The following is a 15,755-nucleotide window of genomic DNA, read 5'->3' as shown; positions in this document are numbered from 1 at the left end:
TGGTGGTCCCGGGGAGGGCTGCTCTGCCCCCCACACACTGTTGGGGGTACTGCTGGCAGCGGGTGGGTCCGCAGACACCCAAGCAGCTGTTCACATCCTGCTGCTGACACTCCCTGCCCGCTCAGTACAAAGTCTGGCTCTCCGGAGGGGAAGACAGGCTCTTTCCCCCCCAGCAAAGGCTGGGGCGAGGCCGCATTGCACAACCGACCGTACCGCCTGTTCCCAGCCGGCGGCACAGCTCGGCTCGGCTCAGCTCGGCACTGCAGAGCCCCCGCCTTCCCGCCACGCTCCGGCGAGCAGGGACAAAGCCGCAGGTGCATCGCCCCGTCCCGCGTGGGGCCGCCGGCTGGCGGCTCCTCTCGCCCCTTCCCCGGCCCACTGGGGATGTCCCGCCGCCGCCGCTTGGAAAAGCGCTGCCCAGAGGCAGGGCAGAGCAGGCGGTTTCGCCGCTCCCGGTTCGACACCCCCGCGGGCAGGCCGAGCCCCGGCGGGGCATGGGGTGGTTGGTGCGGCCGAGCCTGCGGCGATCTGCACCGCTCCGGTTCCCCGGCCCCACCTGGGCCCTGATAAGGATCGGCCACGCCGCGGAGCGGAGCAGCCCGGCTGGGGCCGGCCTGGGGCTCCCGGGGACAGCGAGGCGCTGGCACGCGGGGCCTGCGGGCGGGCGGTGACCTTGCTGCCTGCAGCGAGCACAAGGAGGCCTTTGAGGGGCGCGCCCCCCCCCCCCCCAGTTCCACCCCCGGTGTCAGCTCTCCCCTTGCTGGCTCCGCGACAAAGGCAGCGCCGCGGGGCCGGGATGGCTGGCGTCGCCGGTGCGGCAAGGCGCTGCCTGCTGTTCATCCGAGCGTGGCTGCGGAGCACCGACACGCACCCACGTGCCGCCCGCAGCCGGCGGCTCCGTCCCGCCGCAGCACGCGTCCCCTCGGGGCATGACGGGGAGCAAAGCGCGGGCAGCACCCGGCAGGCCCGGGGGGAGTTCCCGGGACGGCGGAGGTCCGGGGGCAGCACGGCACAACCACGGTCCCCCTCGGTGCCCGGTCCCCCTCTGGCAGCGCTGGCCTGAGCCGGCCCCGGGGCGGTGGGGGCTGTCCCGGGGCGCTGCACGGCGTGCGGGGTGCGGGTGCCCCTGCGGTCGCCGTGCCCCCGAGCCGGGCGGTGTCACCGCCATGGGGCCGCAGCTCCCGGACAGGGTCGGAGCCCCACGGGGACGGGGACAGGGACGGGGACGGGGACAGGGACGGGGACAGCTGCCTGCATGGGGCCGGGCGTCGGACGGGCAGTGTACGGTGACACACGGTGTGACGTGGTGACACGGGGGGACACGGTGGCACACCATGGTGCACGGTGACACACGGTGACACGCACACACGGTGACACACGGGGCGCGGCGAGGCCCCGTTCCCCGAGGCCCGCTCCCGGCGCTGAGTCACGGCGCCGCCGCCCCCTCCGCCCGCCAGAGGGCGCCCGCGGACAGCGGCGGGGGCGGGGCCGTCGCGTCCCGTCCCGCGCACCGCCCGCCGCCCGCCGCCGCCATGCTCCGCCGCCTGCGCCGCCGCCCCCGCCCGCCGCCGCCCGCCGCCCGCTCCGCCGTGACGTAAGGGCCCGCCCGCGCGCGGGGCGAGGGAGGGAGGGAGGGAGTGCAGGGCCCCGCGAGGAGGGGCGGGGCTTCGCGCGCCGCTTTGCCCCGCCCCCTCGCCTTATAACCCCGCCCCCTGCCGTGTGGCCCCGCCCCCCGGGCCACAGCTCTCCCCTCGCGGGCAGGGCACCCCCGGGCCCCGTCCCCCTTTCCCGGGCCCCGCCCCCCTTTCCCGGGCCCCGCCCCCCTTTCCCGGGCCCCGCCCCCCTTTCCCGGGGCCCCGCCCTCTCCATGCCCCGCCCCCGTCGGGCCCCACCCCCGTAGGCCCCGCCCCCAGGCCCCGCCCCACCTGCCGCCCCGCAGGGCCGTGCCCCTGTCCCACGCGTTGCTGGGTCCCACCGGGGCGCGGCCGCCCCTGGTGCTGCTCCACGGGCTGTTCGGCAGCCGCGGCAACCTCCAGACGGCGGCCAACGTGCTGGCGCGACGCAGCGGCGGCCAGGTGAGGCCGGGACAGCGCCGGTCCCGCCCGGGCCACGCCCCGGGGCGTGGGGGCTGCGGGCCGCCCGCCGTGACGGGGGGTGCTCCCCCCGGCAGGTGCTGACGCTGGACGCCCGCAACCACGGCGGCAGCCCCCACAGCCCGGTGATGACCTACGAGGCGATGAGCCTGGACGTGCAGCAGCTCCTGGCCCGCCTGCGCATCCCCAAGTGCATCGTGCTGGGACACAGCATGGGCGGCAAGACGGCCATGGCGCTGGCCTTGCGGCGGGTCGGCGGGCGCCCGGGGCCGGTGGCGGGAGGGGGACGGGTGGGGGGACGCTGCGGGAAGGGGGTGGCACCCGCGAGGTGGGGGGTGGCACCCGAGGGAGCTCGGAGGTCTGGGGCGCGGGGAAGGAGGAACTCGGGGACGGGCACGCGGAGCCCTGCGCTGGGGCAGGAGGAGGCTGAAAGCCTTTGGGGAGCCTTGCCGGGAGCCCTGCGCCTGGCCCCGCTGCGCAGGGCGGGGCTGGGAGGTCTCGGCTCACGTCCCATGTGCCCCGCTTGTGTCCCCAGCCAGACCTGGTGGAGCGCCTTATCTCCGTAGACATCAGCCCTGTCTCAACCACGCTCGTCTCCGAGTTCTCCGCCTACATCTCTGCCATGAAGTCAGTGAGCATCCCGGCTGGCCTGTCCCGCTCTGCAGCCCGCCAGCTGGCTGACAGCCAGCTGAGTCCAGTGGTCCAGGTGGGAAATCCTTCTCCTGGAACGGGGCTTCTGCTCCCGGCCTGTCCCCGGGACACAGGGCTTTAGGACCGCAGGCCCTGCCGGGCTCTTCCCGCTCCCGCTAGCTTGGTGCTGGCCTGGGCAGCTGGGTCGCCGGGGCACTGGGGGACGTGCCTGTGAGGCAGGCGGGGTGGGCTGGAGGGGACGACAAAGGGCACCAGTACATCCTGAGGGCGCGGTGCTCTCACTGATGAGCGTGTTATGCACCGGCACGTTCCCCTTTGGCAGCACCCTCAACTGAGGCAGTTCCTTCTCACCAACCTGGTGGAGGTGGAGGGCCGCTACGTCTGGCGTGTGAACCTGGAGGCTATCTCCCACCACTTGGAAGATATCATGAGCTTTCCTGTCTTCCACAAGCCGTACCCTGGCCCCACACTCTTTTTGGGAGGATCCAACTCACCCTATATCAGGTGGGACCGGAAAGATGTCCATGGCTTGACCCCTCGTGATCCTCTGCAGCTGCTGAGAGTGCGAGGAAGTCCCAGGAGGGGGGAGGTCCTGGAGGGAGCCCGGGTGCCTCCAGCAGCCGGTGACACCAACATGCTGGAGAGCGAGGAGGAACCTGGGGGCAGCCCCAGGCCTTCCCAGCAGCGAAGGGAGATGTGGTCAGACCTGGCATAGCCCTCGGCTTGGGGAGTGTGAGGGCAGGCATTTGGACAGACCTCTGACCACACCTCCCATCTTGTGTTCACTCGTCTTGCAGTTCCAAAGACTATCCAGAGATCCACCGCCTCTTTCCCAAGGCAGATATCCAGTTCATCGAAGGTGCAGGTCACATAGTCCATCAAGATAAATTTGAAGAATTCATCACCGCTGTCCTCAATTTCCTGCCACCACCATAGCCCTGGGGACCAGGGTTTCTGCAAGCGTCGTGTGAGACCCGAGGAGCCCTGGGCAGTGGCGCAGGATGCTCCGGGAAGAGAGGCTCAGCCCGGACCAGCTGCCCCCTTTGCAGTCCTAGGACTTCTCCCATTCCCGCACACATGGAGCCGGAGCTGAGACACGCTTCCATGCCCATCCCTCTGAGCTGTCCTGCATGCTCACTGGGACACCCGCAGCGCTGGCCCAGGCCACAGCCTGCCTGCACTGCAGTGTTTCAGACACTAGGAGGGGGCAGGAGAGTCCTCTCCTTCCCTACCGCCAGACCACCTGGTAGTGGAGCCGCAGAACTTGCAATAAACCTGACTCCATGCCAAGGCTGAGAATGGTTTGGATGTGGCTGTGGAGGAGAAGGGGAGCAGTGGTGGGCACAGGAATGGGCTCGGGCTTACCTGAGGGGATGCTGGTGGGACTGGGGTGTTAGACATGGGTTTAAGGAACCCTCATGGCTCCCAGAGGGAATCACGTCCTTCCTCCGCCTCCAGGCGGCGTGAGGACATGGAGGGAGCTGCCTCCTGAGCAAGGCAACGCTGTGGGCCTGCGAGGGGGAGCTGCAAGGAAGGAGCAGTGGGAGCATGGACACCCACCCTGCTTTGGGCTTGGTGGCCTGGGTAAGGAAAGGCTTTGCGTTCGCTTTCTTTCCCGAGGGACTCAGCCTAAGAAGACAGAAACCTGGGGAGCACGCAGACTCGGGGCAGAAACTCGAGATGCCAAGGGACAGCAGGGCAGGAAGCAGCTCTGCTGTTGTGTCCCCCTCGTGCCAGAAAGGACAAATCCCAGCTCTCGCACAACTCTGGTAAGGGCTAGAGGAGACACTGGCACAGAATATCCACATTGGAAGGGACCCGCAAGGATCATCAAGTCCATCTCCTGGGTCCTGGTGTCCCAGCGGTGCAGCGAGCAGATACACTGAGCAGTTGCGGGCCTCCAGGAGCGCAGCCCCAGGCAGCACGTGCCCAGCCACCCCCAGGATGGGCACCCCCTCTGAGTTCTGCTCTCCCACCTTGCTCCCAGTGGCCCCAGTAGCTGCTGTTGTGTTGCGTTCCTGCTGGCCGTAGTGACTATCCACCCACCACGGGCTAGAGCAAAGAAGAGGTGCTGTCTGATGTTAAAAACCCTTTATTAGATGACAGGGGAGTCAGAGACGGGGTGGAAGTGGCTCTCAGGGATCTGTCATGGCTGGGGAGACGCTTGCTTCACAGACTCTGTTTGGCAACAGTAAAGAGATGTTAAGCAGGTTTGCATTTAGTGCTCTACTGCCAGGTATCTGCTGCTCCCTGGCAAGAGTTTGCTCAGGGAGAGGTTGCAAGCCATAAAAGGAAAGGAGGAGAGGAGACCATGGACTATTTTATTCCAGGGCTGAGGTTGCCTAGCAGAGGGGGCAAAAGGAACTGGTTCAGAGATTGTTTTTCTACAGAGAACACAGTTTTTGGCCTTTACTCCAAGGACAGAAAAGGAAATTTTCCTTAAGTGCACCTCTCTGAAGCAGAGCTGAATTCCCCTTGAGTTTGAGCCTTCTGCTGTGTCACTCCCAAAGTCAAACACTTTCTCTGTCCGTGCCTTTTTTTTTTTTTAAGCCCATTGGAGAACATTAGACCAAGAAGCCCCTGAAACATGGGCTACCAAAACAACTTCCTTGAGCACCTATCTCCTGTAGCCAGCTGGGAGATGGGGAGCAAGTCAGGCCAGTGCCTGGCACCTACTACCAGCACCCGGGTCCTTTGGGCATACAGCCTAAGCCGTGTGGTCTGGAGCCAGGAGAGATGGGGAATTTCTCCCTGCTCCTGCCCTCTGACAAGATCACCAGGTTTGGGGCACAGAGAAAAGGCTGCTGTAGAGGCGTGAGGTGACGATACTCACGGCAGGCAGGCAGATCAGTGGCCTGGGAAGAGGTAGAACTTTCTGAGCATCGTAGTCCTTTCTTGTGTTGGCAACTGCTGAGGGAAGTTTTCAAAGGAACATTGGACCTGGGGTGAGAGAGTGGGGAGAAATGAGGACACTCCCTTCCCAGCATGGGAACAGTGCAGACAATCAGGAGGCATTCCCAGGAAGGTGTCTGGTGCCGTGGGCTGCACCACCACTCCAGGCTCCCACACATCCACCACGCAGCATGATGCTGATACCCCTGGAGATCCAGCTGATTTTCCAGGCCAAACCAGAGCGCCTGGACCCCCTTTCCTCAGGAGCTTGCTCCTGAGGCCTGCAGAGGAACGGCCTGCCCTGGCCAGAGCTCTGCTTTGAGCTGGGCCCTGCTCCCAGAGCAGTATCTCTAACCACTGCACAGCTGCATCTGCATTTGACTGCAGAGCCTCACCTTTCGGAACAACTCCTGCAAGTCACTGTTAAAGGCATGGTTTCGAAACTGCTCTACCAGTTTCTGGATAAAAAGGGAGCCTGTTACTGGGCTTCTCCAGGAGACAGTATCTGGGGAGACAAAAGATGCCAAGTGTCATTTCTCTGGTGTTCTCCACTGCCACAGTGATTAACACCAGGTGCTACAGCAGGAAACAGGGTCACCTTCTCTGGGATATTTGTATTTGGCCTATCTGACCTGTACGATAGAGAATAGGAAAAGGACAGAGCATCCCAGGGAGGCTGGCTGTGATATATCTTCTTCAAGCCTCTCTGCCCTTCCTGCTGCCAGCCACACTCCTGATGTGTGCCGACTGGCATGGCACGGAGCCATCTGACCGAGCCAGACTCCATGCAGGAGAAGACAGCTGTCCCCAGCCAGTCGCTCCCTGGGACCCATGGCATAGGAAATGGCAACCCTGTTCCCCTCGCCTCCCCTCAGACAGGAGAGCTATCTCCCAGGAATTGCTTACCAGGTGTGGAGGAATATAAAGTGGCAAAATCACTCTCCAGGTGAGTTATTCTGACTTTTCTGCCTTGCAGCATTGCAGTGTTCATGCTGTCTGAGCTGAGAGCAGGCACCTCAGGGATGGTTGAGTCGGACACCAGCACCAACCCTACGTTGTCTAGGAAGGCAGGGCCAGCCATCAGTAGTGGGGTGCCCCAACCTCACCCCGTGCTTGGGGCAGACTTGCCCTGGGAGAGCCTGTCTGGCTTGCTCACCTGACAGGCACCCCGTAGTGGGAACTCACCTCCGCGGCAGGACTGGATAACCACCACCTTGGGTTTGCCAATCAGCGCCTCGCAGTGCTTGTTGTTGAAGTTCTCATAGATGGTGTCGAGGGAAAGGATGTCTGTGGTCTCATCTGTGCTCTTGGTCCCGCAGAGCCCAGTCCTACGTCCGTGGGACATGAACACCAGGAAGGTGCTGTCGGAGGTCAAATGATCTTTTTGACCTGCAAAATCCTTCATGACCATGGCCATCTCCTGCAAGCCACAAGGAAGGAGCATCAGCCACCTGTGATCAGCTGCGTGGAGATCCAGCCACCAGCTGTGAGCAGGAGCCGCTGCCACTGGGGACAGAATTGTCCTCATGGTGCCTGACCCCCCGCCCCGTGACCGTTGCACACAAGGGTCTCTGCGCTGTTTGTGGGGCCGGTGCCAGCTGCTTTGTACAGTCCCTTACCTGGGAAGTTAAGTTTTCATGGAAGTCCACCCTGTAGCCCAGCCCCTCCAGCAGCTTCGTCATCTCCTTCACATCCACTTCAGCCCCCTTCCGCTGGCTGAGGTGCTCAAACTCTGTGTTGCAGATGAGCAGGGCCCTACGGGTTCGTGTCTCCCGTGGCAAGTGGATGGGATAGATCTGTGAGGAGGGAGGGAGGTGGTGCTCAGCTTTGGGTGGTTGCAGCAGAATTTTCTTGGGAAAAGAGCAGAGAAGGCCCACAGACACAGCACCCACACCTCCCTTTCCTTGGGGCATCTCCCCAGAGCTCCTGCTCCTGGGCCAGGGAGGACCCTTGGTAGCCCTCGCCCACTCTGGTGGAACGGCTGGTCCGTGCTCCAGCCCTCCTCTCATCTCCTCCACCCACAGCACCTGATTTCCCTCCGCCTCCTGGATGCGCTGGTACTCGCTTAAAGAGCACTGCCGGATCCACTGCTGGCCCTGGATGCTAACGGGGGGCTGCACACCAGGGGACCCTGTAAACACAAACTCCTGCGGTTACACGGGGAAGGACAAGCGGGGACTGTCACAGGGCATGGGTGGGCAAGCAGAGCCAGACTCTGCCACACGGTTGTCCCTGTTCAGTCCCACGGGGGACAGCCACCCAAGAGCCTTGTCATCGCTGCGTGGCAACAGGGACCCGCTGCCACAGTGCGGTGACGCTACGAACTCCCAGCTGCTCCCACGTCTCCCTCCAGCACCCTGCAGGAGGCGCCCAGCACCTCAGCGTGGCTGGGGCAGGCCACAGCCCCGCATCTCTCACCAGAGCCAGTGGCCAGACCCAGCTGCTCCACCAGGGTGTGATCATGCTTGCTGAGGCTGTCGATGAAGATCTTGCTGGCCTTCGAGCCCTTCAGGCGCACAGTGTCTACGAGGCAACGGGCCTTGTCGCTTGTCACTGCGTTGCCTTCCTGTACCTCATCCACTTCCACCTGGCTCAGCACCTTGTGGGCCAGGAGGTCATCCAGAAGCTTGGAGATCACCGGCTTCCTCACACGATCCACGAAGTCCGCCCGCACCTTCAGCAGCTCCTGGTCTGCGGGGTGGCCCTGTCAGCACCCAGAGCCCACGGGCCACAGCTCTGCCGCCCCACCGCCCGCCCCAGGCGTCCCCTCTTCCCCCTCACTTCCCTCAGCGCTCCCCCCTCACCCACCCCAGGGTGTCCCTACCACTCCCCCAGCTGCTTCCCCTACCCCGGGCGCTTCCCGTACCACCACCCACCTCTCCCTGTTACCGCACGGCCATGGAAAGCACCCCAGGGGACACATCCCTGACACGGGGCTGTGCCCTGGTCCCCAGCCCGCACACCAGGGGCTCAGCAGGGCGGGCAGGACCCCGGCAGGGCCCCGTCCCCCCGAGCCCCAGCCCCGCAGGCTGTACTCACCCGCCATCACCCTCCAGCCTGCTGACGGGGCGCCAGCAGCCGTTTAGGCTGATATAACCGAAAGCAAACACAAACCGCCGGACTTCCTGCTTGGACCGCTGCCACGGCCCGCCCGAGCCCTGCTGGTCCCCGCCGCGCGGCACCAGCACACCTGCGGGCCCGCTGAGCACGGCGCCGGGGCCCCCCCGCCCCATGGCTTCCCTCCGGGGCACCCCAGGGACGGGACGGGACGGGACGGGACGGGACGGGACGGGACGGGACGGGACGGGACGGGACGGGACGGGACGGGACGGGACGGGACGGGACGGGACGGGACGGGACGGGACGGGACGGGACGGGACGGGACGGGACGGGACGGGACGGGACGGGACGGGACGGGACGGGACGGGACTCGCAGCGCCCCCTCGGCGCTCCTCACGGGGCCCGCGGCCCTCAGGGGCCGGGCGCGGCCCGCCCCGAGGTGATGGTGAAGGGCCGCGCGCTGATTGGCCGCGGCGAGACGCGCTGTGATTTCTCATTGGGCGCCGCGCGCCGCGCCCCGCCCCTCTCCGCGCGCCGCGCCCCGTCACGGGATAGGCTTGCGGGCGAGCAGAAGGGCGGCTGCCGGCGGCCGGCTCGGCGCTGGGCGGGGACGCGTTCCGCTCGCTCATTGGCCGGCAGTGCCGGCGGCGCCGGGCGCCGATTGGCGGCGCCGGGCGGGGCGGTGGGGGCAGGGCGGGGAGCTGCACGCGGCACGGGCGGGAGCGGCGCGCGCCGACCCAGGTGAGGCCCCGGGGGGCTCCGGGGGACCGGGGCGGGCGGGGCGGGGCGGCGCGGCGCGGCGCGGGCCGGGGCCGGGGCCGGGGCCGGGGCCGGCCCCTCTCCCTCCCTCCCTCCCGGGGCAGGCCGCCTGGTGCCGGCCCCGCCGAGCCGCAGCCCCAGGCCCGGGAGGCTCCGGGCCCTGCCCTCCTCGCGGCGCCCCCCCGCCCCCCCCCAGCGCCGCTGTCCCCCCGGGAGGGCTCCGCCAGCCGCGGCGTTTGCGTGCCGAGAGCCGGGGGAACAGCCCCGCGCCGCCGGGGAGTGCCAGGGCCGGGCCCTGCCGGGCTGCGGGGGCCGCGGAGCGCCGCTGGGCCGGCCCCGGCAGCCGCTGCCCTGCGTTCGGTTCTGTGCGCGGCTCAAAGCCGCCCCCGTCCCAGCGGTGGTGCAGGCGGCGGGGGCGATGCCCGCAGGGGTTCCCCTGCCGGCGGCTGCGTCTCGCCGAGCTCCCCTCGGCACCGGGTTCCGGCCCTCTGGCTGCCGGGGACCCTGCCGCGAGGCTCCCGGAGGTGCTGCCGTGCGCAGGGCAGGGCTGCTCCCGCTTCCCGTCCGTGTCCGCAGCTTGTCCCGAGAGGGGGAGTCGGTGCCGGGAACCGGCTGGTCGGTAAAGAAAGGAGGCCAGGGATGAAACGAGGTAGTTCCCTGGGCACGCGTGGGGTTGAATGGGAAGAGTGCGTGCGGTTGTGGTGGAAGTCCCTGAGTGCTGTCTCGCAAGGAAATCCAGCAGCATAAACTAACCCGGAGTATTTTTACACGGGAGGAAGGCGAGCAGGAAAACACCTCCATGCTGTATGCTTGCACATGCTCCCAGGGCGAATACGTCGCAAGGAATTCATAACTAGCAAGCGACTACAAACAAAAGTTTGTACCTTTTTCTTCCGTCCTTGCTGGCCCAGCCTCCAGTGCGGCTTCATTCAGCCGCGGTTCTCTGTCTGTTGGAGGGTTTCGGGATTTGGATGTGGCCTCACCATGGCACTGCCGTCTGTCGCGGTGCGCAGGGAAATGTCAGCATCTGGGCCTTTGGACAGCGCTGAACAGAGGAGAGAGCCGATTTAAAAAATTACCTTGCTCCTAGCAAATTAGGTAACAGATTAGTTCCTGCTGCTGGCAGTCCTGGCTCACCCCCCAGGACATCCGCACCGCTCCTGAGCCAGGAGGAATTGATCCGCGCGCCCCGCTCCGATGCCGTCGCGTCCTGCTGCCCCTCCCGGCCGTCCCGCGGAGGCGGCTGCTCTCCCGGCGGCCCGAGAGGATAGGATTTCCCTGCGGAGGGGTCAGATGATTAGCTTATAAATAGTAAATGCCCGTTCGGGCCTACTTCGAGTGGCGTGGTTGGGCCGCGGCCTCGCTCCCCGCACTGCTGCTCTGCCTGCCCGCGGAGCGCAGCCTCAGCCGCGCCTCGGGGTGCGAGCCACCTCCGAGGCAGTAAGGGGGACGTTCCGTCCGAGGTGGTGAACTTCTGCCAGCGTCGGCCTTTGAGGAAGGAAGCTGCCCCGGTGCGAGACGCTTCGGCTCTGCAGCCAGAGCTTTGCAGCCGGTTGGAGAGGCTGCGGCCGTGGTGATGTCCTGCGCCGCTGTTACACGCTGAGGTGGTCTCCGGTTACTTGCTGGTGCATTTAACTGGGAGCCCGAGTTGAAATGAAACTGGAACACATTTAGTGGTTGAATTCCACGTGATACGAGCCCATTTTCCTGCAGGAGAGTGTTTGCTCATGTGGGGGAGCCCTCTTCTGCCCGACCTTCCTCGAGCTGAGGTTTTGTCGTGGAGCCGTACCCGGCTTTGCCCCTGAGCTGGGGGAGCCCCTTCCCCTTCTGCAGGGAGCTGCGCTGTGCTGGGGACCGGGAACGGCTTCGCGTGGGGTGTGCTTTGCAGCATCCCTCTGCAGGCCGGATTGCTCTGTGTGGGGTAGGTCTGAAAGCAGCGCCGTGCCCTTCATAGGGGACGCGACGATGGGACGTGGCAGAACCAAAGCTGAGCAGGTGGCTCCTGCTCTTTGCAGTGGCAATGACTTTGTTGTTGCTTTTTGTTTTGTCTTGGTTGCTCTTTCTTGGTTGAGAGATTACCTCAAATTCCTTCTTCAAGAGGGAGAAGCCTGCCCACAACACATCCCTAGAGAGGAGAGTTACACGTTGGTATATTCTGATCTAACTCACATTAAGTTACCAGCCTCGGAAGCTTCCTTTGCTGTTGTGTTTATCTGCAGGCACCTTATTCCTTTTAGCCTTTGGTTTAGAGCAATGCCAGTCTTCCTTCCCTTGTGGATTGTATCCCTTATCTTCTAGGTGGAGCACTTGCTCAGCAGCACGCTTGATACAGCTGATCTCATGCACTGGAAACCCCGTGAAGGTCAACTCTGCTGGACGTGCACAATGAGTTTTGCGTTTGCCAGCACTTGTTTTCCTGGGGAAAAAAAAATTGTGGCACTCTCTCTTGCAAGGGTGCAGAGTCGGTCGGGCCGGAGGACTGGCACGGCGTCCTTGGGAGGGCTGGTGACGAGGACTGAGAGCGAGCTCAGCCTCGGAAATGGGCTGGCCAGGAATGGGGCGGATGGGACTGTTCCGATAGCGGCCCCGTGCTGTTCACCTCTGCCTGAGGCTTCGCAAGAAGCCGAGTCCGGTGGCGTTTGCTGAGGCAGGCGACTGCTGACCGCAGGCAGCTCCACCCCTCTCTGGAGGATTCCGTCCTGGCAGCAGAAACATGGGTGGAAAGTGCTCGCGACTTATCTGCTTGGGGGGCAAAGTCTTGTAGCTGAACTTAAGCCCACATTCATGGCAGTATATCCTCTAGAGCTTTCTTCCATCCCATGGCTCGAGCAGCGCTGACTGGGGAGCAGAGTTGTTCCTTTTCCAGCCCGGCCAGTTCTTCATTGCAAAATGAGGTTTTGGCATTGCTCGCTCCAGCAGAGTGTGCAGGGACACGGCACTGCTTGCGAGCGACAGCTTTATGGTAAGGACCCTCCAGAGCCAATTCAATTGCTTGCTCTTTGCCAGTCTTTCTCTGATGTTCTCTGTTGAAACTGAGAACTGCTCGGAGCAAAGGGTGCAGTTTGCGTTCTTTCTTCTGGAAGCTTCAGAGGCTTTTTTGTGTTTCAGCCTAGGAACTCGTTAAAGTAGCCAGCTTTCTCCTAGTGGTTGATTTTCTCGTGGCAACCCAGCATCAGTCTATTCAGTTGCCTCTGTTATTTCAACTGTACTGCCTGCCTTCCCAATATTACTGTTATTATTTTTTTTTTTTAAGTCTTTCAAAGTAATCCGTGGAAGCACACTTTGTTGCTGGTGCATGACTGGCATGCAGCACCCAGCACCGTGCGCGCAGCGTGACGCAGCCGGGCAGGAGTCCGTGTAGCTATTTTCATGTGGAAGAGAGAAGCTGCTGCCTCGCTGAGCGTCTCGTTTACGAGGCATTACACCCGGGTTTGAGGCCACCTCACCGAGGGCGCTCGGCGAGAGCGCAGCCGGCCCCGGCACAGGCAGGCGCCTGCTGCGGCACAGCTCGCCTGGCAGCACCGGCACCCGGTGGGCTTCGTGCGGCCCGGGATGCTCGGGTGTAGGGGCCGGAGGATGTCTGGAGCCCTGCAGTTGTTGGTTCTCACCCCAGTCAGCATCGTCTCAGCTTGTGCTTGCTTCTGCTTTCTGACCTGACGGCATGCCCCACTCCTACCTCCCACCAGCTGCAGCTGCCCCAGTGCCTTTGGGCACATCTCTTAGCCCGTGGGAAATCCAGGCTGCCACAACAAAACGCTCCAACCTTAGTGAAAACTTCGGAGCAAGCCCGGTGTGTCTGGGTGCAGGCTGTCCGGGTGCCTGCGCTGCCCCGACGGTCAGACTTGGGTAGGTGGAAATCAGCCTTTTGAGGCAGAGAGGCTGTGCTCGGGCGTGTTTCTGTTCCCTAAATGGAGCAGCCCGAGCGTTAAGGGTGGGATGGCTGTGTTTGGATGTGGGGAGGACAGCAGTAACGTTCTTCTGGTGAGCTTCCTTTGGTGAGCTCCTCTGGAAGTATCAGAGATTTCTTAAGAAGCTTTCTGCTGAGGCTGTGCCAACTTTACCTCCCCAGCAGCCCGCACTTGAGTGCGGTTGTTGAAGCTTTTGGAGCGCTGTTGTCAACCTTTCTGTGCCCTCGGGTAGGTCCGGGGCTTTGGCAGCCCCTGGTCCTTCCGCAGGGCTCCTTCCGTGCACAGTGATGGACGCCAGGGTTTGTCAGAGCCTGATGCCTCTGGCTGCGGGAATTGCTCCCTCGGATGTTACAGCTCACGTTTGCTTAAAGCTGGGGTCCCAGTGACGTGGGGAACCACCGAAGAGCGTGTGGTCTGTGCCAGCTCCCGGGCAGCCCTTCCCCTGCGGTCCCACTGGGTTAGGACCCCGCAGGGGGATTAACTGCCTCTCCTGGGTCGGGGGTATCAGCTTTGCTTTCTGAGGACTTGAATCTTTTGTGCTTGCAGACAGCGTGCCTCATTCTGCTCTGCAAACATCTCTCTCACCTGCGCGAGGCTGTTCATCACCTGCCTGGTGTGCAGGGGAGAGCTCCCGCTTCTGGAAGGTGCCAGCACCTAATGTCTCTTGTCAGGGGAGCTGCTAGCCTGCGTTTTTCCTTTCCACACCCTTCACAAGCAGCTGACAGGGGCAGCCACCCGGGGAAAGGGGAGCTCCCCGTGCCCTGCATGCCTTCGCTGGGGGCTGGGAGCTTGGCCACGAATGTGTGCGAGCCCGGTGAGGGTACCCAGGATGAGGAGACACCTCGGCACCGCTGGGCTCAGGTGGGTGCTGGAGCTACGCGGTGCGGTGCCCCCGTACAACGACTTATTACCAGATCTCAGGGAGTTTTATCATCCCCGGGACGGCCCAATGCTGAGGTCCCTGTGTATCCTTCCCTACCCCAGCTCCTGGCTGCTGCCCTTTCTAAGGGCCCTGTTGCTTCTAACTCAGAAGGTGAAAAATGTCTCGGGCTCTGAATGCGTTACTGATGTGTGCTGGGCTTTGATGTCTGCGACCAGCTGCCTATGGGAAGAGGAAGTCCCTTGATTTCAAAGGAGAAGTGCTCGTCTAAGCTGTGAAGTCCCTATTTTCTGGGGGGTTTTGAACCTGTAAGACGTCACCGCAGTGGCCGCTGTCACCAAAGGCACGCGCGGGGCGTTGAGCAGGAACACGCGCCCTGGTTGGAGGGCCCGAGGTAAGGGAAGGGCCGCGGCGGGACACTCCAGGGGCTGCAGGTACGTCCAGAAATCCCCAAGCGAGTCCCAAACTTTCCCTCTAGCTTTACCAGGTCGCAGCACGGCGGTGTCAAATGCTGCTCGGTTCAGGAAGCCTTACAGGCACTATCCTCAGCGGTGGTGCCTTGAAGAAAGGTGTTGCTGCAGCTGCTTTGCTCCGACCCTTCTGCTGGTGTCGGCCCGGCGGTTGTGACCGCTTCGGTCCTGCAGGTGGGCGTCTGCGGTGCCAGCCATGGTGCGGGGGCCTGGGGGAGGCAGCGTCTTTTGGAGGTTTGTCCCGGGCTAAATTGTTCCTTTTCTCATCTCTGAGTGCCTGCATAACGCGGTGGCCCCCTGAGCATCGGGCTGCCAGCCCGCGGGGAAGCCCCTGCAGTGCCCGGAGGCGAGTACACGATCAGAGGAGGAGCTGAACGGGCAGCGCTTCTGGATGAGGAATCGGCCGTGCCCTTTAGCATGCCTGCAGCTCACTCGGGACAGCAGGCAAGGTGTCGTGGTGCTCAGTTTGGGGTGCCTCAGAGGCATGCTGCAGGCAGCACGGGCTGGGCGCAGGGACCTGGGCAGTGGGTGCAGGGCTGGTTGTGCCAGCGGGCAGGCGACTCGCACCGCTCCCTCCCGTCCTTTGCACCTTCTTGGACTGACGCGAGATAATTTCTTACCTGCTCTGTTCTTTGCTCTTTCCCCTCTCTTATTTTAAAAGTTAATGCATGCTGCCTGCTGGCTCTGCTCCCTGTTGTCCCTCTCCCAGGGAGCGTCACCCCTGGCATGCCAGCGGGCAGACCGATTCCCCTGCTGCCTCTGCCTCCCGTTCCCATCAAAAGGGGGTGGCCAGGTGCCCCCGGATGCTGGGTAAGAGAATCCTAGACAGAGCTGGCTTTGCTCAGCAAGGAGAGTAAATGGAGATTGTTTTCATGTGATAAAACCGTTCAATGCAGAGGTTCTGTGCAGATAATCCGACTGCCTCATTAGAAAGCAGGGTGCAGAGCTTTCACTGCAGTTGCTAAATGAGACGAAAGAGGAAGCAAAAGAGTTTCAGTCCTGTAAAGCGAACTAACAGTTTTGTTTGATAAAGCGCACACTT

The 15,755-nt window shown here is 63.4% G+C and overlaps 3 protein-coding genes across 4 annotated transcripts in view; 2 read left to right on the top strand and 1 right to left on the bottom strand.

The window, feature by feature from the left end:
- The first annotated feature begins 1,477 nt into the window (after nucleotides 1-1,477).
- On the top strand, nucleotides 1,478-4,043 carry ABHD11 (abhydrolase domain containing 11). Its single transcript, XM_035559126.2, has 6 exons — nucleotides 1,478-1,594; nucleotides 1,940-2,075; nucleotides 2,171-2,344; nucleotides 2,629-2,799; nucleotides 3,067-3,248; nucleotides 3,542-4,043. The coding sequence occupies exons 1-6, from the start codon at nucleotides 1,533-1,535 to the stop codon at nucleotides 3,678-3,680; spliced, it is 864 nt and encodes a 287-aa protein (XP_035415019.1). The 5' UTR covers nucleotides 1,478-1,532; the 3' UTR covers nucleotides 3,681-4,043.
- Nucleotides 4,044-4,820: 777 nt separating this feature from the next.
- Nucleotides 4,821-9,125, bottom strand: LOC118254061 (caspase-1-like). Of its 2 annotated transcripts, XM_035559041.2 has the most exons (9): nucleotides 8,676-9,125; nucleotides 8,055-8,327; nucleotides 7,664-7,767; nucleotides 7,256-7,432; nucleotides 6,822-7,056; nucleotides 6,543-6,695; nucleotides 6,032-6,141; nucleotides 5,578-5,684; nucleotides 4,821-4,922 (listed from the first exon to the last, which is right to left on the bottom strand). In XM_035559041.2, exons 1-8 carry the CDS (start codon nucleotides 8,680-8,682, stop codon nucleotides 5,592-5,594), a joined length of 1,152 nt encoding a protein of 383 aa, XP_035414934.1. In that variant the 5' UTR covers nucleotides 8,683-9,125; the 3' UTR covers nucleotides 4,821-4,922; nucleotides 5,578-5,591. The 2 variants fall into 2 exon arrangements, with proteins under 2 accessions (XP_035414934.1, XP_035414935.1); XM_035559042.2 differs by lacking the exon at nucleotides 6,543-6,695 and having other exon boundaries at nucleotides 8,676-9,104.
- A 201-nt stretch (nucleotides 9,126-9,326) lies between these two features.
- The window catches only part of MTMR4 (myotubularin related protein 4), a 52,136-nt gene continuing 45,707 nt past the window's right edge, over nucleotides 9,327-15,755 (top strand). Inside the window, exon 1 of the mRNA XM_035559039.2 lies at nucleotides 9,327-9,437. The gene's annotated coding sequence lies outside the window, so the exon portion shown is untranslated. The remainder of the gene's footprint in view (nucleotides 9,438-15,755) is intronic.

Source organism: Cygnus atratus, chromosome 20 (assembly GCF_013377495.2).
Source record: "Cygnus atratus isolate AKBS03 ecotype Queensland, Australia chromosome 20, CAtr_DNAZoo_HiC_assembly, whole genome shotgun sequence".
Lineage (NCBI taxonomy): Eukaryota > Metazoa > Chordata > Aves > Anseriformes > Anatidae > Cygnus > Cygnus atratus.
The sequence above is the reverse complement of the archived record's forward strand: the minus strand, read 5'-3'. Positions and strand labels throughout refer to the sequence as shown.